This window comes from Numenius arquata, chromosome Z (assembly GCF_964106895.1).
Source record: "Numenius arquata chromosome Z, bNumArq3.hap1.1, whole genome shotgun sequence".
Taxonomy (NCBI): domain Eukaryota; kingdom Metazoa; phylum Chordata; class Aves; order Charadriiformes; family Scolopacidae; genus Numenius; species Numenius arquata.
In genome coordinates, this window is record NC_133616.1 from 16,558,360 (window position 1) to 16,585,865 (window position 27,506).

Sequence of the window (27,506 nt, forward strand, 5' to 3'; positions counted from 1 at the left end):
CAAAACTCCAACCTAAATAAGTATGTTAAATAAACATCCAGAAAACAGTCAGTGCTCACTCTATTAGCAGATGCACAAGTTATTTAACCAAACAAGTAACAGTGAAATATTAACAGAATTATTTACATGCATATTTACAACATGTGTTCTTTACAGCAGCTAACTTCTGGGAAGTATTTCCATTTGTTTGTGGAACGGGGTTCTACTCAGTCAACCAGTAACAGGTAACAGGAAACAGTACAACTGAGTTTGGCAACAACAATGGAGTATCCTAGGAAAACTAACATGATCATATGGTGTCAAAAAAGAGCAGTTGGCTTCAAAATGTTAACATTTATGAAATACATGAATTTACTCCAACTACAAAATTAAATCAAACTACATAAAATTAGAAGAATGGAGGAAGTCACAAGGGTTGCCAGAAGGTTAGACATGTTAGATACATTAAAAAAAAACAACAAACAAGTCGAGCACTGCACATACTCTCGAGAAGCATGGGTTAAAACAAATATATTCATCTAGTCTTGAAGAACACAACAAATTAAAGGGTAGTTTTTACTTGTAAAAGTTGAAAATAAGCTTATCTGAACCAAAGATCTTGAAAGCACACAACTACCAAAATACTGCCTGCTTTTCCACATGTTGACATATAACATGTTTATTCCAGAAAAAAAAAGAGTCTAGACCTCACCTATATGGGTTTTGGAACAGGAAGAAAAAGGAAATAAACAAAACAACCCCTCACGCCCCCTCCCTCCCCCCAACAAAACTTTCACAAACCACTTTTCATGACTGTGATCTACGAAAAAAACAATAATCTGTCTTTGGATCCTACTCCCCTTAGCAAAAAAAAACCAAACCCAAAAAACCTAAATACCAGGTATCTTGCATATGGTAAAAGGATGAGTAAATCTCAATATATACTAAAACAAGCAAGCAAGCAATTAAATTTAGATGAAGTTATTCTTCCCCTTTCTCCCTCAAGGGAAAAATTTATGGGACGGTTCCCCATTAAATTTTAAATTTCCATTATGATAATTTTAAAATCATTTTTATTGCAGCCAAAACATTGTTCATATACCTGTACATAAAATAAACTATGATATATACACAACATTTTAAGTTACAGGGCATAAGTTTACAATTTTTGGCAGATTCTGTTAAACAAAATGGAAATTGTGTAACTTCAGTACTTGGAGAAACTCAAGTTCCTTATTTTGGTACAAATGTTTTTTATCCCCTTGTATTTTAACCATACCTAAACTGGTTAAATAAACTAACATTAATGTATAACATCTCACTGTTTTCTCTTATGTTCTGATTCTAGACAGAATTTTTCGTATGCTTCTTCAATTTCTGGATCCATCTCATCATCAATGTCATCAAAATACCTAAAAAAATATAAATAAAAAAAAGTCACCAAAGATGTTAAGTTTACGTACAGATTTTCAGAAACATTTACATAGATGTCAAGAATAAAACGGAGCTTTATAAACAGCAGTTAACAATGACATTTTCTTAAATGTGGTGAAGAGGAAAAAATCATGGCTACTAGGAAAACAAATACCCAGAAACCTCAAAGCAGCATAGATATGTACAAATAGCTACAGTTTGTCACCATTTTAGATCATCTTATGCTGTCCAGAGTTTAAAAGACAGAAATGGTTCCTGTGATGATAGAAAATGCAATAATGCATTCCAAGCTTCCCAAAATTTAATAATGTATCTGTACTGTTCTATTCGCAAAAAAAGATAATTAGCATCATATTAGGGTAATTTTTGATTGGTCAACATCCTACTTCAAATAGTGCAACTGTCTTGGTTGCACACTAGTCCAAGCATATATTTATATAGAAAACCTGCATTCCTATTTTTTGATATATGAAAGAAGGCAACCTTAATTCACCTCCCTATTGGATCTGCATTATATTATCCTCTGTCCTATGGTAACCAGTCTTTCGGAAAAGATCTGTCTTATTTAAGTCACAGGAAAGATTGGATCCCATTAAAGGTATTAAGCATTGCAGAGAGTGGAGACGACCATAGAGCTTCAAAGTAAAGCTAGGAAGTGATGAGCAGTACTTCAGCTTTCTTTCTCCCCACAGTTATTGGGAAGTAACTTGAGTGTTCCTTGCTTTCTCTAAGTCCAGCTGGAGTGTTCATCACCATAAACTATGACAACAGAGTTGTAATTCTAAACAGCCTTAAAACAACAGTCAACGGTTACTGACTCTCAAAAAGTGTGTTGATTTCAGGGGCTCAGTTTATCATCTTCTGTGCCTTAGTTCCAAACCAGGGACATCTCATCTGTACAGAGGCCATAAATGGTATGTTTCACACAAAACCACAGTAAGTGGCACAGAAATGTGTGAGGGAAGTATTTTTTCTTTAGCACTGTGCATTGAAGACGCAGACTAAATGTCTATTTTATTTGCTTCTTCTTCCCTGTAAAGTGTAGACTTGAGAAGGGGCTCACCACAGAACCCTTCCCCCTGAAGTCAGTCAGGAGAAATAGCTGACAGAGGATCAGCATATGTTTGTCTAAGCTTTTCTTAAGCCTTCAAACAAAGAAGGTTCCACAGTCACCTTGCACAAAGGTTGACTCAGTCTTCCACATGTCACTCTTTGGATTTGCTGTGTTTAACTGCTGCCTGTTCCACTTTGCATCTAATTTGTTCTTCTAAGCATAGAGGTTCACATGGGTATTTTTCTCCCCTCAGTATGAGTTTGCAGATTTCTGATGACATCTCTAATTTATCTTCCCAAGTTCTTGCCACTTCTGTAAGTTTGGTGCGATTTAAAAGTTTTCTAATTCACTCACAAAAATACCGATCCAGGCCAGCACTCTTCATCACACATAAGCACAACATTGAAAATGTTCTTAGGTATCAAATCATAATCTGAAGTCCTCTCTCAACCAGGAGAGTACAAAGCTAAGAGTATTTATTTTAGACCATATTTCTTTTACTGGTTTCCTATTATATTCTTATAAACTGATGTCAGAAAGTCAGACTATGTTCCCATCTATTGCTTCCTCCTTTTCCATTAGGTTGCTTTTCTTGTTCTTCAGGAATACTGAATAGCCATTTATTTGAGGGATACTCCTTATCCTGAGGAGGGAAACTTAACAACCTCTTTCCTTTGGAAGGCTGAAAATTTTGTAATCATGTCTAACTGGGATGTGTACGTGCATCAGTCAAATGAATTGAGGTTGCCTCACTACCAACACTTGAAGGTCTGATGCTTCATTTTGCTTGCAAATTTATTTTTTTTTTTAAATGCAGAAGAGTATGTTTCTACATGTGCATAAATATCTGAAATTTAATTACCCTACTCAGGTGGATAAATAACTTCTATGATTACAAACCAACCTACACGCAAACACTTCCATTGTACAGCCAAATAATAATTATATCAGTTTAATTTTTGCCAAGACTGGATTCTTAAGTCTGCAGTTTTTTTTTAATACTAGTAATTTTTACTATCACTCAAAAAGAAAACATACGGCTCTCCAGATCCTGATAAATCTGTTCCATTTTCTTCATAATCTGGAAACAAATCCTCTCTTTCAAGCAGCTCTTGGTATTTTTCTTGGTAATCTGGCAAAGTGAAAATGAGACTGAATCATATATAACACTAATTCTCTAAATTAACATACATCTATAGAGATTCAAAATAGGCTATTTTAGGAAACGGCATGAAACATATTATAGAAAAAAAATCCTGCTACAATGTTTTCTCAGGACATCAATCAACATCGAGAATGATACCTGTCTTCCCAGAGAACTGTAAAGGTAGTCACAGATGTCTTTACCTCAAATGATGTTATGCCACATTGTGCTCAGAGAGAAATCGAAGAAAACAAGGAAGAAACAACCCTTTTTGCTACGGGACAAACAAAGCAGTGAACGAAAGAAGTCTTGAAGATTTCTGGCTTCCTGGAGAGACCAAGTGCTAGGACCATGGCACAAATTCTTCTGAACTATATGAACTCAAATACATATTCTCTATTTCAAACATTTACCTTCTTTTGATGCAGAATAAGGCAAGTGTTACACAAAGCCAGGAATTCAGACATAAAATACAAAATTAAGTTGTACAAATTTTAGATGTTTGAAGAACAACTTTTTATGTACTTCAACAGGACATAAACTGAATTACAACTTCCTAAAGATGACTGAGAAGAAAAGTATACTAAGCTTGTAACATACCTGGATCTGCTGCAGTGAAAGGAACACCATCAGAAGTGTAAAATGTTGGCTCATTCTAAGAATAAAGTTACACAGAACGTTATATGTGTTCAGAGAGACAGCTGTTTGTAGTTTTTAGCAATGTGACTTTTGATTAATCAAATTAAATTCACTAAATTAAGTAATCTGAAGTGCTTGTTCATTCTTACCATGAAATAGTTTGGGTCATTTTCAGGGGTAGCTTCTGTATGTGGAGAAGTTCCATGAACTCTACCCCAGTTACTTGATCGCAGTTCTACTAGTTTCAGAAGCATATGTTTCACATCTCTGAAATAAAGAGAAGGACTACAAAAGTTAGAATGTTTTGTGCTAAGCAAGAAATTTGGTATCCGTTATCTGCAAATACTAGGATAGTTAAATCCCCCACTCCCACGCTCTAAAAAGGACAAAATTCGGTCCAGTTTGCAGATAATTTTGAGTTAATTTTTTTCCCCTGCAAGTCTACATGCTTTATGAACATGAGACTTATGAGATATGCATCCTCTCCCCTTCCTTTGTGGTAAAGTAAGGAGCTCATATGAAACAGAAATTGCTGTAGTTTTTATCAAGATGCCAAACTTGCAGCACAAGTTGAGGAACAAATCCTTTTCTGACAAAAGGATAGCACTGGGAAAAACAGGGATAGGATCTCCAAATTGCATTTCGCTCAGTTAATTTGTGCTCCTAACTTTAGCCCTCAATCACGCTAAAATTTTGCAGTAACTTCTCACTGTTGATGCCTCCACTACGTTAAATACCACCACCCATTTCATCCCTAAAATAAGACAAATTGCTTTCTTCTTCTAAGCAAGCTCATGGAGAAGAGTCTCATTAAGTAATAAATAAATAAATAAATAAATTATTCCGTTGCTTTCTCTATTAAAATAAGTTTGTGCTCCTGTCTCTTTGAAGCCTCGGCTTGCACTCTATCAATTTTCTCTGGCTCCTGAAGCAAAATTTTCCTCCTACTCCCTGTAGGCAGCTCAATCACAAAGCACAGATGCTACAAGCTACCTGTTGGCCTCCCTCCATATGGCAACAGATCAGGTCACAGCGTCTGAACCCTCTATAGAGGTTTTTAGTAAGTTTGCAAGAAGCTGAGGATGAAGTACAGCAGAATCAGATAACCTTATGCATGGAGTTGATTGCAAATTAAAAAGCAGAATACATTAGCCAATCACGCATTTTTTTCCAGGCTGCAGTAAGACCCTGCCAAAAAAGTATGCTCTCCAGAAAAAAAAACAAACCAAACCAAAAGAACAGACCACAAAGCATATTCCATTTTGCCTTCACACTTACAGTGATTTGTATATATTTAATACTGTTACATATTTAATATTGTTTGTATATATTTAATACTATTAAATTCAGATTTAAAAGTATAAACTATGAGATATGGCCACTATTGTCTCTTTGTATAGATACTTGCTCTTAGAGTCTAAAGCACTTAGATCTTAAGGAAGATTTCAAAAAAAACATTAGAGTGGAACATGCACCTTTGTTAAAATCCAAAAATGAAAAAAACCAACAAACCGGGGTTTTTTCATATGGAAAGTGACCTGAATATCACCTTACTTTTAATAAAAAAGTTTTTAAGATAATTTTTTAAACGTGTTCATTTTTCTTGAGGATTTTTAAGGTGTTCTGTTTAATACAAAAAACAAAACACTGCACATAAATTTATCTTCTCACCTGCTACAGTTTGCATCCAACACAACATTTTCAATCCTCTGTATCATTTCCTCCATATCATTCCTTCCTTTTTCTTTCCAGGCATCTTCTAAAACTGAGCCTGTCAACTGAAGGCAAGGGATTAGTTGGTTTAACTTTTTTTTAAAGAAAATTACAAAACTTTAATAAGCTGTTAACAGTAGACATTCTGTAACAATTCATAATGTTTAGATGCATTCATCTAGATTTATAATGTTTAGATGTGGCTGCCTGAGGGCTGAAGCTCCCCATTACCTACATCTTTTTGCTAAATAGATTAATAGACCTTGTAAATAATTTATTGTAGACTATAGACAGTATGGTAGCTCTATGTCCGATGTTTATGTTACCTAGAAGGTCACAGCTACTTCTGTACTTTCAGTCCTGTAATACGATTTTGAAGCCACTGTTCAGTGACATTTGTCAGATCTTGCTTGATTTAAATACATGCTATAAAAAAAGGAGACCTTATTTTTGTAGATGATGCCACTAGCTTACCTGAGAATAACAATACTTTAATAAGCTTTAGAAACACTTCAGTCAACTTAGCTAGTATCAGACATGCCAGAGAATTTCACCTGGGTATATATAAGAGAAGCCAGGAATTATCTGACTAAGCCAGCCTGAATTTTAATACATAAAATCTGTGAGGCTGAAGCTGCTGCTGAAAGAACTTTAGCAGCAGTCTAGAACTGCAGTGGATGAAAGAACTGCTGGTAAGAATGAAATTCTTAACATTCTTATGCTAAGAATTGGTACTTCATTGCTCAATACTTGCACAGTAAGAGTTAAATAAGAAAAAATTAGTTTGCCACTATGATCAAAGTTAATGCAATTCCTGATCTATTCATCATAAATATTACAAGATCCAAAATGCTTGGAATGGCACTTGATGATACAAAGGAATAAAATGCAAAGATAAAAGCAAGTATCTTTGTCAGCACTTGTTTGGTATTCTCAGTTGCTACTGTGGTCCTACCTTGATCCTAGATCATTAGATAAGAGCACCAAGAAGGTTTAATTAAAAATAAACATGTTGCAAAGCAAACAAGTGAAAAACCTCTATCACTATATTAAATGGAAAATACAACAGCAGACACTTATTGCTTCAGTAGTGAAACCAATGTTTCATGATGTAGCCCAATCTAGCTACAGACATACTCCAACATATGTAGATACTATAAGACATCAGAAAACATTTGCATTAAAAAAACCACAACTCTGTTCCGTAACACCTTTTAGATTTAGCAGCGTGTCATAGAATAACTTAGATCACTGTCTTTTATTTTAGAATGGATGCTGTGAAGCCAAATAAATATTCCAAGAATAATCACAGAAACTGTGAGATGTCCTCCATCTTCTTTGGAGAACGGTTATAAAAAACCAGCAGCACTGGAAAGCTTCCCGATTTGTGTACTGCCCTTTTGGAAGGCCTTGCCTCAGGGAAGCACTGCCAACACAAGGACTGACCACAGGAGATGATGTGCTTCTTGAACCCAACCTCACACATGCTATGAAGCAAACTGCTTAAACATTCAAACTTCAAATAAACAGTTTAAATTGGAAGATATAAAACCTCTCTTCCCTATTCACCGAATCAAAAGAAGCTGCCAGAATTGGAAGTCAAGATAGAAGAGTCTGAAAAATAGTGGAGTGGGAGGGACAGGGAAGAACGAGGAAAAACAAACCAACCAACCACAAAAGAACAGAAATAAAACTCCAGAAAAATACAGTTTAGCTTTTAACGTTCATTCATAAAATAAACTGTGTTTTCCCAAATACGAGTGTAACCGTTAGGTTTCTCTCTGCACAGAGGCTAACCATTTTTTTAAGAAAAAGTAAAACTTAAGAGCAGAGGTTTGTTTCATGAAAGGGAAATATATATATTTCTACACTAGTAATGATGCAGACAATACAGTATGAAATGAAGGATATCAAGAACCCTTTGTTGCAGAAAGTGGTAGACCCTAACTGCTCAGTGTCCTTCAGAGCAGAGAACATACTCAAAACCCCACAATTCATTCAAGTTGGTTACAGTTTTCTCCCACACCAGAAGCAGTAAAAGGAGACCTGAAGGGACTGCTTACTTCTTTGCACCTTGACTTCAGTTCTATTTCTCTTGTATGTACACAAATGGCCTCACATTTTACTTTTAAGAGCAGTGCATTACTTTTTTGTTGGCCCAATTTCATAATGGTACTAAGGGAAAAAAAAAAAGGTATACCCTGCTATGCTCATGATGTAATGCAAAAAACCCTATAAATACTTCCTTGTTTGCAGTTTCCCCCACTGTTCCCACAAGTAGGAAGGCTAAAAAACTTATTTTTTTCTTTTAAAACTACTGTCTCACCTTCAGCAGTTTCACTGCACATATCAAATTACTGTCCACAGGATTAGAGAAGAGCGCATTTAGTAATTCCCGAAGGCCTTCTTGAAGAATATCTGCTCGCATTACCTGTCCCTTCGTTCCTTTGATCTGCAAAATCAATATTAAAAACACATTTAAAAGACTTAAGTTTTAGAAATAAATTTATTCACATTTTCTGTCTTGAATGCTGTCTGATTTGGTTTGTGATCAACAGAGTTGAGCTCGTTAGTTGGAAGAACATGCCAAATACTGTAACTAGTTTAGAACACTGACTATTTTGAAGACTTTGAGTAATATCCTTACAATTCTGACATATATGTAACAATGCATGTCTAGCATTTTGTTTCTTTGCTAATAAAAGCTACTAAAAGCCTGGCAAGTGGTCCACAAAAATCCTGAATTCCCCAAATCCCATGCTCTTTCAATCACTACATTATGTATTCTCTACAGCTGTAGTGGCTTACTTCTGGAAGGCATTCTTTATGTATTAAAAAAATTATAGAAAATGGTTTTAAAATGAAATGGTATACTCCACAGAATTGGACAACAACTCGTTGCGCAAACCCTTTGCAAATCTTCCTTTTCACTTCTAGCAAATGAAAAACAGATTTCAAGCCCTGCTTATGAAAAGAAATGGAAGAGTCAGAGTATTATTTTCTTTCCTTGTGTGTATGGGAGGACCCAGCCAAACCGGTTCAGAGCACAATAGGTGAGATGCAGGGAGTTGTCATCTGACTCAGCTTCATCTCCGCCTTGCCTTGTCTATGCAGAGATAACTTGGGGGGAGCTGCAAAAACGGCTCAGCCCGGGGTTGTCTCAAGATTGCATCACAATAAGAACCGAAACGGAATGGAGCCTTAACTCCCTTAACAAATAAAATGCCCTGAGTCCCATCCCACCACTAGTCCCATGACTTTGAGTGCCAGACATCACAAAATTGGCAACAGAGACTGAGCCATCACCACCACCAGAGGTAAATACCCCAGATAGTGTAATCCACTCAGGCATAATCCTGCACCCTCACAGAATCAGGAAATATAAACCGCAAGGTTTGAGGAGGAAAATGGGGGTAATCTTCCAATGATACAGCTGGCCTGTAGGAGATTCGTCCCCCCCCTAGTCCAGGACGCTGTACAGGGTAACTTCCCAGGGATTGAGCGACCTTACCTGAGAGAGAGGGTAAGTGATAAAGAAACATACGTATGGTATATGGCATGCTATTAAGATCGTGATTTGTGCACTCTTTTAAGGTATTAATATCTAGCGTGCTTGTGGTTTGTGTTGTTACTTTTTGGGATCACTTGTAGGTTGCAGTAGTGTATTCCGCGAATTGCTTTTAAATTGCAATAGTGTAATCACCATTGTACACATAGAACTCGCAATAGTGACGTATTGGACCTGTGAGTGAAGGCCAAATAAATTGCTAATTTGAACCTCTCAGTGAAGTCCTTTTCCCCGTTTCGTCACATTGTGCCAGCAGAGCATTTTCATAGTGTCTGCTTAAATCAAACCATTGAAATAATCCAGTCAAAAATATATTTTAAGTATACTACAGCACTTAGTGAACTTACTGAATTTAGAGGTATAAAAGTCAAAGTTTTATGTGTACATACACTTTTCCGTACATACCACAGATACAAAAAAACCCCTCTAAATACAAGATATCATGCTTCAAGCATAACCCAAGGACTCACCCTTCAGAAGAAATTTCTCTAAGGGTTTGTATTTTTAATTGCTCATTTTGAGGATTTTCACATCTTCCTCAAGGATTTGATAATAGCTCCTATTAGTGGCTGAATACTGAATTACATGGGCTATTGATGCTGATCTGCATCTGCTAGGTCGTAATATTTCCTGTGTTGTTTAAGTGTAGTCATCTGGGGGTTTTGCCAGTCAAAAGAAAATACCAAAAGCTTCATTCTAAAGGTGGTTTATGGTTGATTCTTTTTATGAATTCTTACACTTTTTTTTCTTTTTAATCTTTATACACTTCTTTTTGAATGGTCTTGCCCTTCTTTGTTTATCTGTTTCTTGGATGCACATTATAATGAAATTGTTCTACATTTCTTTTGCTTTACTGTCCTCTCCCTTTAGAAAAACACCTCAAATTATATTCTTTATCAGAGTTTACCAAAACACAACAAAAAATTAATGAAGAACCACCTGACATGTAACTTTCTTCTTACCTCTAGATTAAGGTAAAGTTCAGCTAAGAACAGCACAAAGGCATGAAATTGTTTGCGAGTAGCCTCATCTCCTTTGGTAGCTTCATCTCTGTTTTCATACTCTGTTCGACACCTGTAAACATTAAAACAAAATCATGTCATCGGTAGACATCCCAACATATATAACATGCTACTGACTTAACAGAATGCTAAGAACTTATGAACTGAATTAAAACTATTAAATGCTGAATGCTGGGAAGTATGATTTGTGAAAGAAATGAGAGAGCTTCACAAAGACACCATGTATTTGTGTCCTTTGAGATGAATATATACGATTACATGATTATGTTTTCAAGCAATGAAATATCTGAGACAGCAAAATGAAATAGAGCAAATCACAACATGTAAAAATTAAAAGACAGTTACACAATTTATATATTAGGATACGGGTTTAGGAAGTTTAATACAGACAGCCAAATGTCCACAGAGAAAAGCAGATATTACTCTGAAAGACATTTTGCCCCTTTCAGGGTGCTGCCCACATTGTCTTAGATGCCTTTGCATTTATTCAATAAATTCTTTATCTCACCATTTTAAGTGACAGTGATGCATGATCCACGACACCAAGCTGTGTGGTGCAGTGGACATGCTGGAGGGAAGGGATGCCATCCAGAGGGACCTGGACAAGCTTGAGAGGTGGGCCTGTGCAAACCTCATGAAGTTCAGTAAGGCCATGTGCAAGGTCCTGCACCTGGGTCGAGGCAGTCTCAAACATGGATACAGGCTGGGGGATGAAGGGATTGAGAGCAGCCCTGTTGAGAAGGACCTTGAGAACGTACTGGTGGATGAAGAGCTGGACATGAGCCAGCAATGTGCGCTCACAGCCCAGAAGGCCAACCGTATCCCAGGCTGCAACAAAAGAAGCGTGGCCAGCAGGTCAAGGGAAGTGATTCTGCCCCTCTGCTTTGCATTTATGAAACCCCACTGGTGGCCAGCTCTGGATCCGCCAACAGAAGAAGGACACGGACCTGCTGGAGCGAGTCCAGAGGAGGGCCAAAAAAATGATCAGGGGGCTGGAGCACCTCTCCTATGAAGACAGTCCAAGAGAGTTGGGGTTATTCAGCTGGGAGAAGAGATGGCTCTGGGGAGACCTCATAGCAGCCTTCCCATACTTAAAGGGGACGTACAGAAGAGATGGGGAGGGACTCTTGATCAGGAAGCGGAGAAATAGGACGAGGGGTAACGGTTCTAAACTGAAAGAGGGGAGATTTAGATTAGATATTAGGATGTGAGGATGGTGAGACACTGGAACAGGTTGCCCAGGGAAGCTGTGTGGATGCCCTATCCCTGGAAATGTTGAAGGCCAGGTTGGATGGGGCTTTGAGCAACCTGGTTTAATGGAAGGTGTCCCTGGCCATGGCAGAGGAATTGGAACTAGATGATCTCTAAGGTCCCTTCCAGCCCAAAGCATTTTATGAGTCTTTGTATTCATATTCAAATTATATAATCGTATACATAGGATTAAGATTACATGGCAGTGAGGTAATTTCTCTAGTATTCAACAATTATGCCAAAAATATGCAAGTTTTCGTAGCAGTTCAAAAACAGAATTAAACAATATTTGTGATAAAAGGAAGGTAATCTCAAAGGTTATGTAATGGATTAAGAAATACCGGAGAAACTGAAAAATCTAAGTTGCTGAAATACAAAATTTGAGGTAGAAAATTGGGCTGAGAAACAGAAGGGGACCCCTCTGTGGTCATATTGTTAGGCTGTTTATCCTCCTCCTTCCTTTGCTCCCATTCCATCCATATTGGCAACAAAAACATAAGCAACTTTCAATTCATGGCTTTAGGGTGCTAAAATGAATGTTATCTATTGGGTTGGCTTTAAAAACCAGTAACCTGATATTCCAACATTAACAGCAATTTCCTTTATGTTCAAGTAACAAACATAGTTAAAGAAACAGAAGGTGGTAATTTTTATGACAAAAAGGCTCATCAGCTTTGGGATAAGGTAAAAAAAAAAAAAAATTTCCTCTTCTTCATAAGGTACCACTCCAGATAAAAGATCATCAGAATGCACTGCTGTTAAAGTTTATCATGCTTTTGCTCCTAAACACAGATGGACTAAGTGGAACTTAAAATAAGAAGCAAGCCCAAAGCTTAAAAAGCCAGAAGTCCTTAAAGAGAAAAAGGCTAATTTCTAAAGTATTCTGAAGTATTGAATTGTACTACTCATTCAAGTGTCATGCAGTAAGACTTAAAAGGAAATATATCCATTTAAAAAACTGCTGCATTTTTGCCCACTACAAAGTCTAATCATTATTAAACCGTAAGCCCACAGAATTCTGTAATAAGTAAAATTGTAGAAATTTAACCTTCTGCATTTTACACACGTACTTTGTAGATATAAAGTTAGTTAGCCGATCAGTGAATAAACCTTATATAGAAGCTCTGGCCAGAGACGTAATTAAAGAAAAAACTGCAATGAAATAAGTCCTGGCAAGAGTCAAAGGACAGGAACAGTACATATATGTGCATTTAGAATACTTTTAGAGTTCACAAGCTTTCAAATTTACCCTGTAATTTGGGATCAATCTAAGATACTTCTATATACCTATAGAACTCCAAATGGAGTCCTATTTTCATATTTTAAAATATTAAAATATTTAAAAATATATATATTCGCTAACCAGTATGTGCTTTAATAATCCTCACTTTAAATCTTTTATTTTTAATATATACCTCTTTGCACACGACATTAAGAGTTACATACAAAATAGGAAGACATGTAACCTGAGAAAGTAACAGGCTTAAAATGACATGCTGATACTGACCTTTGAAGTAACAACTGTCGGAAGTTCCCAGTTTGTGGACTAATGGTTAGATGATGAGATAGATAGTTACACAACCGTGCTCCTATGTAGGAAAAATTTGGGACAGATGTGGCCTTCCAAAACAAAAGTAAAAATAAATTATTCACAAAACTCATGATTAGGCTATTGGGAAATATCTTGAAAAGCTGTTATGAAAACCATGTTTAACAACAGTTGATTAGACAACTGAAGAGCAGAAGATTAATAATTACTCTGTCATGTTAATTTTTGTATCTCATCAACACTTTGCTATATGAAGTTCAGCACTTAAAAGTTCATTATACTGTGATTTTTGTGGCTTTAAGAAAACAACCACCATTATGGCACGTGCCCTCAACTCTACTTCTCCATTGTTACCTACAACCAGAATGTCTGAAAGTCACTTACAAACTGTTTATACAAAAAAAATCAACAGTGGACTTTAAGACACTTTTTCAAGGACATGCACTTTCTCAAGAAGCAATGAGTACACCAAAATAAAATAAAATAAGTCACCTTCATTCAGTCTAAGAGCTACTTATCCCAGAATCTATTTTTGGCAATAGTGAATGCCCAGGGAAGGAACACAAGAACATGGCATGTAAAGATAAATACTTTCTTCTGTACATGCCTCCAGCAATCTGCAGAATAGCAAACACCTGATTCAGAGGTTAAAACCACATCATTACAGTTAATAGATCTTGATGAGTACTTTTTTCTAAAACAAGTCCTGTTACTGTTGAACATTTACACTGTCATCAAAAACCAGGTGGTAGCAATGAAATTCCACAATGTGGAATATTTTTTTACTGAAAACTATTTTTTTAACTGATACTTCATTTTTATCTGATACTTCAAAATTTCAAGAGATGGAAAAAGGTAATTGGGAATTCAGTAGTGTCTACATTCAACCTCTGAGAACTTAATGCAGAACATCACCTTATTTTGGCAATCTATTACTGTTCACTTGTTTTGAACTCTCTTCTAACAACACTTGAATTTGATATTGTTTCTCAGATACAGCTTCAGTGAAAAGAGGTTCTAGTGTAAATAACTTCATCAGCTCTGCCAAAAAGAAAACAGGGATACTAAGAATTCATTAAACTTCTCCAGTAGCTTTATCATCTTTGAAAAAAGCATCTTGCCATTAGCATGTCAATGCATTATACCTAGTGACCCTCTACAGGCAGAGAAAAATACGCATTCAGTGTAACTGTACTATGTGCATAAAGTCGCTAGAAAAAACTAAAGTGTCTTTGGAAGACACAACAAGTTAAGTAATTAAGGTAGTTGGATAGAATTTAGTTTCCAGTAAGAGGCACGCAAAATAGTTAATGAGGTTTTTTGTGGTTTCATTCAATCAGTTGCTCAGACTAGAAGAGGTGCCCCCTTTTTTATAAGGCAAAATACATGACTTAAAATTACACTTCTCTTTTCCAACAAAAAACCCGAACAAACCACCAAGCACAAAATCATTATCTTCCTCATTAATTGGTCTGTATTTGTAGTTGCATCAAATATTCAAACAATTAAATTTAAGGTATTATGACCTGGCATAGCACACAGAGACCAAAAAAACCCCCACCTTACATGTTCTTAATAACCAATCATTACAATGCAGTATCACCCTCCCTGAATTATTGTTGTTGGTAATCCCAGTTTATCTCCGACTCAAAAAAGTCACAACCTAAGCACAAAGGCTAATCTATCAATACATATCTTGAGATATTTTAGTTGCTGTAACAGGGACAATCCACTGTATTAACTATACAACAGTCAACATTCTTAAGCTATGCAGTCAGAATGTTGTTCAGCTTCTGGAAAACAAGGGAACTGGCACTTCACTCTGTCCAGTGACATAAATGGATTAGGAAGAACAGGGGGAAGTATAGAATTAATTCTTATAGACAACCTAAAATACCTGACATACAGATGAAGGGAAGACCATACAGGACTTGGTTTTCCTTCATTTTTAATCTTTTGCCTTCAGAAGCGTAGCATTCTTTAAATCTTCTCAGTTGCGTTACATTAACATCACTGAAGCAGATGCTTATAAATACACTTCAGCAATTTTAGTTGTTTTGTGACAAGCCATGAAACACAAATACTTGAGCCTTTGCTCAAGACAGAAGAATAAGCATAGTTGACTTATACTCAAACACTATCCTATCCTGACATACAACAAAAATAAAATTGGATGCTTTTGGATACAAACACAGCTTTTTTGCACTCAGTTTTACATTCCACATTCCTCTCAGTTGAGGAAGGAACAGTCAACCCTAATGCTGGACTTGTTTTTAAATATGGGGAGAGAGGAAGAGGAAACATTAAAGAATGACATTAAATGAGAGTCCATGTATTTAACATATATGAAGTTTAAAATGGGCTAAATTCCAAATTTTTTCCTTTCAATAAAATGATATGGAATATGTTAATCTTTTTTTAACTATTCTCCATGTACTCAAATAAAGGACGGGAAAATGACACTGCCAAGCACAGCACAGTGTGTTTTAATTAATCTTAACTGTTCTGAATTAAATGTGTGTCAATTCTATGAGATAATAAGAAACTTGAGACTCGACAGTTCTGTACAATGACCAACCAGTCAGGCAGCTTCTACATACACCAGATTAAAACATTCTGCAAGTATCTCACTGAAAACACGAGTAAGAGTTTTCATTCTTCAAGGTGGAATTTGAGAGCAACAAACCCAGGAAAGTGCTATTTATTGCATTGGGTGTCTCTCAAACACAAGTGTGACTTCAGTCTCTGCAGCAAGCCTAAAAGACAGTAACAGCAGCTCATTTGCTAAGCAACACATATTAAGCTGTTCTTTCCAATGGCTCCCCCAATTAGTACAGAGTTCAGCTCAAGGTCTCTGTCCTCATTTCCATGGCCATCAATGGGACTGGACCTAGTTACCATTAGACGAGCTTTCCTTTCCTCCAATTATGCTGTTCTGAAATAGCTATATTCCAAACGAAGAAGAAAGCATGTCAATAAAGGAGCATTTTCCAAAGGCTGATGTGTACAGTAGGTATAAATTTAATTTTTTTAAATACCAAGGAATTAAAAGTATCAAAGTATTATGAAGAATTTTTTTTTGCAGAATGGAATAAAAATGTGTAACTCTGACAATGCTGAAGAGTTTCTTCAATGTCTACTATATAAATACAGCAATTCAAATATAACTCCTTTTATTTAAGTGCTGTAATTTCAACTTTAGTATGTGACCCAGGAGATCCAAATACACAACCAAGGAAACAGTGTAAACCGGGGAAATTTATCAACCATCCACATGAGCTACCATTTCAATTTATTGAACAAAATCTTTCCCTTCATGTTTTAGTCTAAAAAGAAAAAAATCAAACAATTCAAATACTACATAGATACAATTACATAACAAATACTACTGCTATGCGTATCTTGGACACTAGGTAACAGAGGCATAACATCCATGTGATAAGACAGAATACACAAGCTACCTGCTGATAGATGAGTTCAACAAGTTCTTGTAAAGCTTCATCTGCAGTGACCCAGCCATTCAGTGTTTCGGCAAACTGCTCTATTTCAGTTTCAAAGCAACCAGGTTGCTCAGTGAGGTGATTCAGGAAGTCTTGTACATATTCTGCCAAAGTCAGATAGCCATCATATCTATCTTCATAGGAAGAATCCTATAGCAGTGAAAGGATATGCACACTATTTAAAAGGAACCTAAAATAATGTTACTACACTTACTATCTCCAAAAGTAACCATATATGTATATCCCTTAAGTCTTGAGTCTCTACATACTTGATAGTGATCTTTATTACACGGAACACTTAAACATTTTTAGAGAGCATAGACCTCAATGCATCAGAAAGCTGCAACAGTCCTATCATCTTAAAAACTAGATAACATGTTTTTATAGAGATTAGGGTCTTTCAGCAAAACACATCAAAACACATATTAAAAAGAAAGAAAACAGTTTACCAAGTTGGGCGCAAGATTAACGGGCAAACCAGTAAGTAAGGATATCTGTTGAGAATAATATTAACTACCAAACTGTGGCTCAACACCCATTCCTGATGTGCACAAAAACTCTGCTGCAGATACAGCAACTGCAAAAAGTAAAATAATTGAAAATTTGAAAAAAGTATTTTGGGCTTACATAGAGTGTATAGCACTCCAAAATACACAGAAGGGGGAGAAATTACAGAAATATAATGAATACAGTGTAGTGTTCCCATGTAGAAAGTATAGTCAGGAAAACTGATCTTTTGAAGTCAGCAAATTGGCTTCTCTTGGCAATGGATGAAAGATTACAAGGCATGAAATACAACTACTCAAACAGCATTGCATTAATTTGCAGCTACTGAGCTGAAAAAACAGACAGTAAACACACCTGCTCCTAAAGAAAGGATGAGCTAGCACAATACCACTTTATCGATGTTTATGCTCCTGCTGAAGGAAAAGAAAGCTGCCAATTTTGTCTATTCAGAAATGAATGTATGTAACAGTATCTAATTCTGGATGACTATAATGCTAGCACAGGAGAACAGCAAAGAAAGCAGCATACTTTGTGATTCATTACTAATAACACAGTACAAATAATTCACTTTGTCACACTACACAAAACCGTGAAAAGCATCTCAAGTGCAAGCAGCAGCTTGAAGATGGACTGCTAAGGAAATAACTTGTAATTCATAGAATGCTTTGGGCTGGAAGGGACCTTAGAGATCATCTAGTTCCAATTCCTCTGCCATGGCCAGGGACACCTTCCATTAAACCAGGTTGCTCAAAGCCCCATCCAACCTGGCCTTCAGCATTTCCAGGGATAGGGCATCCACACAGCTTCCCTGGGCAACCTGTTCCAGTGTCTCACCATCCTCACATCCTAATATCTAATCTAAATCTCCCCTCTTTCAGTTTAGAACCGTTACCCCTCGTCCTATTTCTCCGCTTCCTGATCAAGAGTCCCTCCCCATCTCTTCTGTACGTCCCCTTTAAGTATGGGAAGGCTGCTATGAGGTCTCCCCAGAGCCATCTCTTCTCCCAGCTGAATAACCCCAACTCTCTTGGACTGTCTTCATAGGAGAGGTGCTCCAGCCCCCTGATCATTTTTTTGGCCCTCCTCTGGACTCGCTCCAGCAGGTCCGTGTCCTTCTTCTGTTGGCGGATCCAGAGCTGGCCACCAGTGGGGTTTCATAAATGCAAAGCAGAGGGGCAGAATCACTTCCCTTGACCTGCTGGCCACGCTTCTTTTGTTGCAGCCTGGGATACGGTTGGCCTTCTGGGCTGTGAGCGCACATTGCTGGCTCATGTCCAGCTCTTCATCCACCAGTACGTTCTCAAGGTCCTTCTCAACAGGGCTGCTCTCAATCCCTTCATCCCCCAGCCTGTATCCATGTTTGAGACTGCCTCGACCCAGGTGCAGGACCTTGCACATGGCCTTACTGAACTTCATGAGGTTTGCACAGGCCCACCTCTCAAGCTTGTCCAGGTCCCTCTGGATGGCATCCCTTCCCTCCAGCATGCCCACTGTACCACACAGCTTGGTGTTGCTGGCAAACATGCTGACAGTGCAGTCAATCCCACTGTCCACATCGCCAAAGATGTTAAACAGCACTAGTACCAGTACTGACCCCTGAGGAACACCACTTTTCACTGCTCGCCACTTGGATGTGGAGACGTTGACTGCAACTCTTTTGAGTGTGACCATCCAGCCAATTCTTTATCCACCAAATGGTCCATCCATCAAATCTGTGTCTCTCCAATTTAGAGACAAGGATGTCATGCAGGACCATGTCAAACACTTTGCATAAGTCCAGGTAAATGATGTCTGTTGCACTCCTCTTATCTACCAACATTGTAACCCCATCATAGAAGGCCACTGAATTCGTCTAGCATGACTTGCGCTTGGTGAAGCCATGTTGGCCATCACCAGTCACCTCACTGACCACCTCACCTATCAAAACTGGTAGTTTTGAGTATCAGAACTAACTGGAAACTACCTAATCTCATAATCAATTGTTATATGGGCACACATAGTAATTACAGTAATGTACGATCAAGCAAGAAATTAACATTTTATTTCTAAGACGACAAATCCTTAATAGCAAAATCACTATTTTATAAAGAAATGCAAGTTTTCAAATTTAAAAATTCCAGGATACATTATAAATGAAAACTATAAAGTATAAATTTTAAGTCAGAAAAACATGAGTTTCTCAAAACTTTGTTTTGATTAACATTTTAAAACTCATGGTCAAAATATGCATAATAGTGAAGTGTGCTAAATTTCTTATTTCTATTTAAAGTGAGCCCAGTTTATGACATTAATTCAGTCATTAAAATAAAAAATAAAATAGTGGAGGACGAAAGTCTGAAACACCACTATTCTATGCCTAGTATATTCTGATTAGATTAAGGTCCCTGCAACATACTTCCAAATAAATGTTCTAGGCTTTGCTAGCATTTTAAGAGACACTGTTATTAACAGATGAGTCACATTCATAGCATATTCCTACAACATAGCAACCAGGAACTCCCACATTCTTGTGCGTTTTTGCAAAACAGCTGAAAAGCAACATTGCTGGCCTCAAAACTTTGTAATTATAAGTATGCATTATGTATGCCATTCCAAATGGCATTTTTTTTGGTCTTGAAATGGAAATCCCTTATTTATGGAAAACATGTAACATGTACTGGGGCAAAGTAGTTATTTTTCCCCTAGATTATCCATTCACCGAAGTATGTTTGTGTTAGCGTTTTGTTATCAGTTGTATATTGGCTATGGGCTTGTATTATCCAGGATGGTAATTCTACTCAGTGAACTGGCAAAGCTGGTAACATTAAGATAACATCAATTTTACTGGTGAGGAAAAGACTTCAAAATACCAAACCTCCATATTTAGCATTCAAATCAAGTATTTTTCTCTAAGTTATTAAAAATCTTTTTGCTTCAGTATAATTTTTTTTTTATCACTTGATTGTATTTGTAAAAGTAATAGTTCCCACCTGTTTATATATAGTACCAGAGTTTGCCTGCTTGCATAACAAAAGGATATTCCAAAGATTCACAAAGATCTTCCCTGGAGTAGAATTACTAAAGCAATAACATGGAAGACAATGGAGTAGAAAATAAGTAGTAACAACTTTTATTACATGATGCACCTACAATATTTATCCGAGATCACCCTTAGTCTGGCTTCATATATATTTCTTACTAGGTATGTGGGTAGGTAACTGCTAGGAATGAGCCTAACCCTTGCCCTTTGGTGATACAACACCACTGAATGAATTAAAAGACACATGATGGTATATTGAGTTAGGCAGTCATGGCCAATCATACTCATGGGACAGTAACTTTAGGGAGGGTAAAGCCTGTGCTCAAAAAAGCTAAAGTTTAAGCTTTCTCCCACACTTGCTTCAAAAACCTGTGAAGTCTGCATAGAAGTGCAGCTAAGCCTTTACTTAAAATGCAGTGTAGATGTAACTACAACAGAGGCAGTAGCCAAAAAGACAGCTTACTCTGATGTTCGCTGTAATCAATGCTTGGTGTAACCACATTCCTTGCTGATTATCTGCAACAAGATTTAGCCAAATATCCCATGCTAAAGGCTCTCCACGTACACCATAATGTTCATACATCATCACTTAACATTCTGACTGTGACTCTGAAAGTTATCATCAGAATTTTTGAGATCTCTTCAGCAAATGCAGCATTAGAGTTACCTGACATACAAGATATCAAAAAACCCCATTATTAAATTGCATATAAGTAAATTGGTATATGTTAAGAAGAAAAGATAAACACTCACTGTGAAGTTCTGATTGAAGTTCTGGTTGTATCCTGATGGATAAAACTCAGGTGCTTTAGCAGACAACTTTGATGTTACCACAGGAGCTACAGCCACCTGAGATTCAGCCATTTCTGGTCCAGAATCAGGAACCGACACTTTATCTTGTGATCCAGATGGAATTCCCGTCTGTTGCAGGTGTTCTGAAAAGGTTTTGTTAATTAATATGTATTTACACAGAGTACACACAGAATATCTCATTTTTTGACTTCAAATATACTTTTCCTACAAATATACTTACAATTGTACTTCCAATATATTGTTTTTCTTAAATATGGATAAAGTTTTCGCTTTAGCAAATTCTAGATGCCTTTATAGATGACAAAGAGTAAACAAAATGTTCATGCGAAGGTGACCCAAAAGAAAAAAAGGAAGAGGAAGGGAGGAAAAAACCCCTCTCTCCCCCCCATGAAAATATGTTTTCTAAAAGAGCTAACCTGAGAAACTAGTAACTGCTTACAGTATGCTTGCTCATCTTGTGGGTTTTTCATAATTTCAGATACAAACGCAAGACTCTGAACATCAATAAATGGAAGACATCACTAATTTTTAACAGCAATAATTTTTAACATAATCCTCAAAGACACTTAGCCATCATTGTTCTGGTACACTATTTGCCAAAAAAATCCAGCCAAAATCCAATCCAAGTGTTTTTAAAGCGTATTTTCCACATTTTCCAAATGTATCTTTATTAGATTATTTAGATTAGCTCCTAAGTTTATTGAAAACAAAATGTAATACCTACCTGAAAAAGCTAACCAACGAACAACGCTTTGTGTTACTGTTGGGTTGGGTTTATTTTCTAGCCAATCTTTAGGCTGGAGTTCTTCAATAATGGGAAGGCTGAGACCATCTGTGGTCAGATTAACAGATGGATAAAATGCACACACAGACGTGAGGGCACAAAAAGGGGGAAACGGACAGAGAGGTGTGGCGAGTCACTGCAATACAATATCATGCCTTAACCTGGGCACCAGTCCATAGCCCAGAAACATGGGGAAAGCTGCAGGTGCCCCTACGTGGCTCATCTCCGTGCAGTGCCGAGAGGAGCCACGCAGGTAGGTGCCCGGGGTGAGCAGAGAGTTGGCCCTGAGGCCACGGTGACCCTTCCGCTCCTAGCTGCGGGGGTGGGAAAAATACACGTCCCGTGGCCCGGCAGAGGGAGGTGGGGGGCGAAGCCCCGCGGCTCCAGCCTCAGTGGGACGGGGGGGTGGGGTCGGGGCGACAACCGAAGCAGGAATAGAGCGGTGCGAGCAAACGGGCGGAGAGCGGCAGGCTTCAGGGGCCCGCTCCCCGACACCTTCGACATCGGGGGCGTCCGGAGGGGACAGGGAGGGCGCCCGTACCTGCGATTCTGGTGCCCAGCGGCGCCGTCTTCGGAGGCCGCAATGGTTCCTGCTGCGAGAAGAGGCCGCCCGTTTGGTGCTGCTGCTCCTCGCCCGAGCCTGAGCTGTGGGAACCACTGCCCCCGGGGCGGGCCCCGCCGCCGCTCTCCGACACGCCCGCGCCGCCGAGGGGAGCGGCCCCTCCTCGGCCCCGGCCCCGGCCTCGGCCGGCACCGGGGGCCCGGTCGAAACTCTCCGACATGCTCAGGCCGGGGCGGCTCAAGCGCTCATGGGAGGGAGCCGGCGGCCGGCGCGGGGGCAGGCCGGGGGCCGGGGGGGCCGGGCGCAGGGCGGTCCCGCCTCGCCACGGCCCGAGCCCTTCACTTTCAGTTTCACCCCCACGCGCAGCGCCGCGATGGTCGCGGCCAGGCGCGGCAGACAGCGCCCCCTGGCGGCTTGGGCACGCCCGTCGCCATAGCGACCGGGGAGCGCGGCCCCCGGGCGGCCTCGGTGCCGGGCCAGCCCGGGCCGGCCGGGCTACCGCGGGTGGGAGGCTCTCGCCCGGCTTTGGAGCCGCGTTGGCAACCTCATACATGCAGAACTGATGAGTCGGCAGGCACACACACGGGGTCTGTGTGTCGGCCGCCGGCTGTGGGGAGGTGGGAGGTACAGCCTCACACCTCCCTCAGAGATGCCATTTCCAAGCTTTTGCCAATTTCAAATGGACAATATTCTGTAGCAATTGCTTCCCTACAGGAACAAACAGCGTGAGGTGACCTTAACGGGACCAAGGCTGCAGCTACACCTCGCAGGAGACCTGTAGCTGCAGGGGCATTGCACCATGCTCTTGCGTATATGGCTGTTCCCACAAGAAAGGGGTTCCTTTGGAAAAGCTAAGTTACAAATTTAAGCCAGTAAAGTTAATCCTCCAACATGACAATTGATACTATTGTACTGTTAGGGCTATTTAATATAATGTGTTTGTTCAGAATAATGAATTTTTATGTATAATTTATGCATGACCATAACACATGCTCTGATTTAATTTTCACAGAATTTTTAGAGTTGGAAGGGACCATAAAGATCACCTAGTCCAAATCCCTTTTTAAAACCTTCCATGCCAACAGGAACTAACGGAAGGAGACTGTCCGTGTAATGCACTTTCCTGATATGATCGCATTAACTGCCAGTGATGCAATTCCTATTCACAATTGAATTCACCTCTTTTTGCTCAATTTCAGTCCAGAGCCTTGCTTTGCAACCCCCCGATCACAACCTGCTTTCAGGATGAAGAAAGTGGCTGTGCTCTGAGGTGCCCAGCGCACACCTCAGCCGCTTCTGCTGGGGATACATCTGTGTTTTGTCTCCTTGAGCAGCCCGGCCTGCCCTGGCCTCGGCACCTGCTCCTGCTACAGCCAAAGATAAAGGTTTGCGTGGTGCTAGGTCAAACTCTGTCCATCAGTCACAAGGGGATGAAAATTATCATGGAATTGTCAGATTTGGGAGGGACCTCTAGAGATCATCTAGTCCAACTCCCCTGCTGAAGCAGGATTGCCTAGAGCACATTACTCAGGACTGCATCCAGATGGGGTTTGAAAATCTTCAGAGTAGGGGACTCCACGCCCTCCCTGGGCAGCCTCTTCCAGTGCTCTGTCACCCTCACCCTAAAGAAGTTTCTCCTCATATTTAAATCGAACTTCCTATGTTCCAGCTTGTGCCTGCTGCCCCTCATCCTGTCACTGGGAACCACTGAAAAGAGTCCAGCTCCACCATCCTTCAACCCACCCTTTAGGTACTTGTAAACATGCATAAGGTCTCCCCTCAGCCTTCTCTTCTCCAGGCTAAAGAGCCCCAGCTCTTTGAGCTTTTCCTCGTAAGGGAGATGCTCCAATCCCTTAATCACCTTGGTTGCCCTACGTTGGACTCTCTCCAGTAGTTCCCTGTCTCTCTTGAACTGGGCAGCCCAGAACTGAACACAGTATTCCAGTTGTGGCCTCACCAGTACAGAGTAGAGGGGGAGAATGACCTCCCTCGACCTACTGGCCACACTCTTCCCTATGCAGCCCAGGATCCCATTGGCTTTCTTGGTGACAAGGGCACATTGCTGGCTCACGGAAAGTTTGCTATCCACCAGGACACCCAGATCCTTCTCCTCAGTAGTGCTTTCCAGAAGATCCATCCCTAACCTATATTGGTGCCTGGGGTTCTTCCTCCCCAGGTGCAGGACCCTACATTTGCCCTTGTTGAACCTCAGTAAGTTCCTCTCTGCCCAGCTCTCCAGCCTGTTCAGGTCATGCTGGATGGCAGCACAGCCCTCTGGAGTGTCGGCCAGCCTTCCCAGTTTGGTATCATCAGCAAACTTGCTGAGGATACACTCTGTCCCCTCGTCCAGGTCATTGATGACTATGTCAAACAGGACTGGGCCAAATTATGCATGAAACATTATAAAAAAAATTGGAATAGCACTGTCTTGTACTTAAAAAAAAATAAATCCAATCTATTGTAAAATGCTGTCTTTAGACGTTATGTTCCTATCTGGTTTATTATTGCATTTTACCATTTTTAATTATTAATAGGGGGGAGGGGTAGGGTGTAAAATATTTTTTTCTTCCCCAAGGCATGAATCGGACTGATTTTTGGTGAAAGACAAAGTTGGCCAGACAGTAAAGGTGACACAATTAAAATTAATTAGGCTCATGGGAAAACTGTTCCTAGGCAACCCTTACTGAAAGCAGACTGGTAAACTAACACATCTATACTCCGCAACTGAAATGAGAGCAAATGCAGGAGATCTTGATGAGTCTTCAAAAAAACAAAAAAAAAAAAGGTAAGACTTCCCTTGTGTAAACAATTGTCAAAACTAGATTTAAATAGCACTACCAATCCTTTAAAGCTCACAAATTAGCTACAAAAATAACTATATTAAAAATACTCAGTGTTCCTGTGTTATTTCAGCTGCAGTTTTAAAGCCTCTGTTGAGACCTCTGACAACATCTGTAGACTTTAGCTTACCAGGAAGAGAACGAAAAGCTTACATGAATGTGTAAAAGGCAGTTGAGATTCTCAAACACTGGTCTCAGGATCCTGAGACTTTAATAAAATCATTATTATATACTGGCATCACTTTTTAATTTGCCAGTCTTTCAAGAAAGCAAATCTTATTCTTTAAGGTATACACCTATGAGGAGTTAAGTGCCTCAGGCTATCAGTATTGAACCAGACAACTTTTCATCTTTAGTGATAAATGTGAATCCTTTTCACTTAGGAGACATTCTATATTACCTTAATTTAATGACTAGAAACTACTTACTGTTTAGAGTGGAATGTGATCCCAGATCCATCTTTTTGTTACAGACGCACAACTGAAGTTTGCATGACAGCAGCCGTGTTTGGTTGGGAACCCAATTTCTCCTCCCCAATGCAGACACCTTAAAAAAAAAAAAATCTTTCAGGCAGCTAATTCTAAAATTACAATCCCCAAATACTACCTACAGTAGTCAACGCCTTTAGACAATGCCTAAAAATCTGCTTAGAATGTTCTGACATGAGTAGCTGAAAGTCCTGTCAATTACTTCAATCCTCTGCCATCAAACAGCAGGAAACCTTAGCTAGCTAAGCTAGGAAGACATATCCTAAGCACCCAATGACTGGATTAAAACTTTCGCCAAATGCAGTTATGACCACTTATAAATAACCACTAGAGGAGTTACCTGCTTTGACCTAAGCGTGTTACCTAATAGTCTAAAACTTAATTCAGAAGCAATACTGCATACACCTGCAGTGCCTCCTACTGAGGAACCACAAACTGCAACTTTGTCACTATCCAGAATTCAAGCACTTCCAGATTTTTTTTTTTTTCCAATTTTATGCAGACAACATATTTCTAATCAGAAAAACGGAGAGGGCTCATTCTAGCTTTTAAAACTGAGTATGTTAATAATAATTGGAACTATGTTGATTCCTATCATACTGATGAGGCATGTTGCTACATTAGTCAATGGTTACTGAGCCCAAAACATAAAGCACATGTATTAGCACATAAGCTCTAAGGCTAAACGGAGCCTTTACGACAAATTTATTTTAAACCACAGTAGTCTCTAGTAGTAGGGTATCCTCTTAATTAGTCTCAGAGACTGACGTTTTCAGTGCCTGACTTTTGGTCATAATTCCTCAGTTGTGAGACTGGAAGCAATGTGACACTTTTGGTGATGCAGATTTCACGTGAACAGTAACACAGAAGTAAATAAATAAAAAAACCCAAAAGCCTAACTCATACCTAGAAACTACAGATCGTGTGAAATAAGACAGCATACACCGGCAACCTGGCAAGTTGCCCTCTAAAAACCAGCAAGTTCTCTTGATCGATTCACCTGTATTGTTTATATAGTTGCCAGACTTCCTCTTCTTCTATTATCCTCCTGTACCGCATCTACCACTCTACGTCCAACACATACACCGGACCACCGCCTTATTACATATTTCAATAAATAATGGCAATAATAAGGAGGATACCACCTATACGCCGTAGCGTTTGCTCACGGGAAAGAACCACGTTTCGGGAAAGTCCCTTCGCCAGTTGCCCGCCTCGACCTTCGCCTCCTCGCCCCGTTCACCGCCGGCCCGCCACGGCCGAGGGCGGCGGCGGCGGCGGCTGCTGCTGCCAACCCCCCAACACGTGTGGACTCCCCCAGCGGCTGCGGCGACCTGGGCCCCGCCGCCGGTACCTCAGCTTCCCTCGGCAAACCCCGGAGCCGTCGTACCGGGGCGAAGCGCAGGCCCGGCAGGTAAAACCGCCGGGCTGGCGGGGGGAGCCGCCGGGCCGCCCCTCAGCCGCGCGCTGCCGCCCGAGGCGCGGGCAGGGTCGCGAGCCGCCGTCGGCGCGCAGGTGCCACGTGACCGACCCCCGGCCGCCGCCGCTGCCTCTCAGCTCGGGGACTGGGACGCCGCGTGACGCCACCGCTCCGACCCCCGCGCTCCCCTCACTTCTTCCGGGTTGGCGGGCAGCGACAC

At 39.7% G+C, this 27,506-nt stretch overlaps 1 protein-coding gene across 2 annotated transcripts; it reads right to left on the reverse strand.

The window, feature by feature from the left end:
- Positions 1–635: 635 nt before the first annotated feature.
- PAIP1 (poly(A) binding protein interacting protein 1) lies at positions 636–27,486 on the reverse strand. Of its 2 annotated transcripts, XM_074165973.1 has the most exons (12): positions 27,257–27,486; positions 25,807–25,924; positions 21,133–21,314; positions 16,815–17,003; positions 13,312–13,424; positions 10,494–10,605; positions 8,290–8,415; positions 5,922–6,028; positions 4,400–4,517; positions 4,212–4,266; positions 3,506–3,599; positions 636–1,391 (listed from the first exon to the last, which is right to left on the reverse strand). In XM_074165973.1, the coding sequence occupies exons 2-12, from the start codon at positions 25,835–25,837 to the stop codon at positions 1,298–1,300; spliced, it is 1,221 nt and encodes a 406-aa protein (XP_074022074.1). In that variant the 5' UTR covers positions 25,838–25,924; positions 27,257–27,486; the 3' UTR covers positions 636–1,297. The 2 variants fall into 2 exon arrangements, with proteins under 2 accessions (XP_074022074.1, XP_074022072.1); XM_074165971.1 differs by lacking the exons at positions 25,807–25,924; positions 27,257–27,486 and adding an exon at positions 22,518–22,764 and having other exon boundaries at positions 645–1,391.
- Between the last annotated feature and the right edge of the window lie 20 nt (positions 27,487–27,506).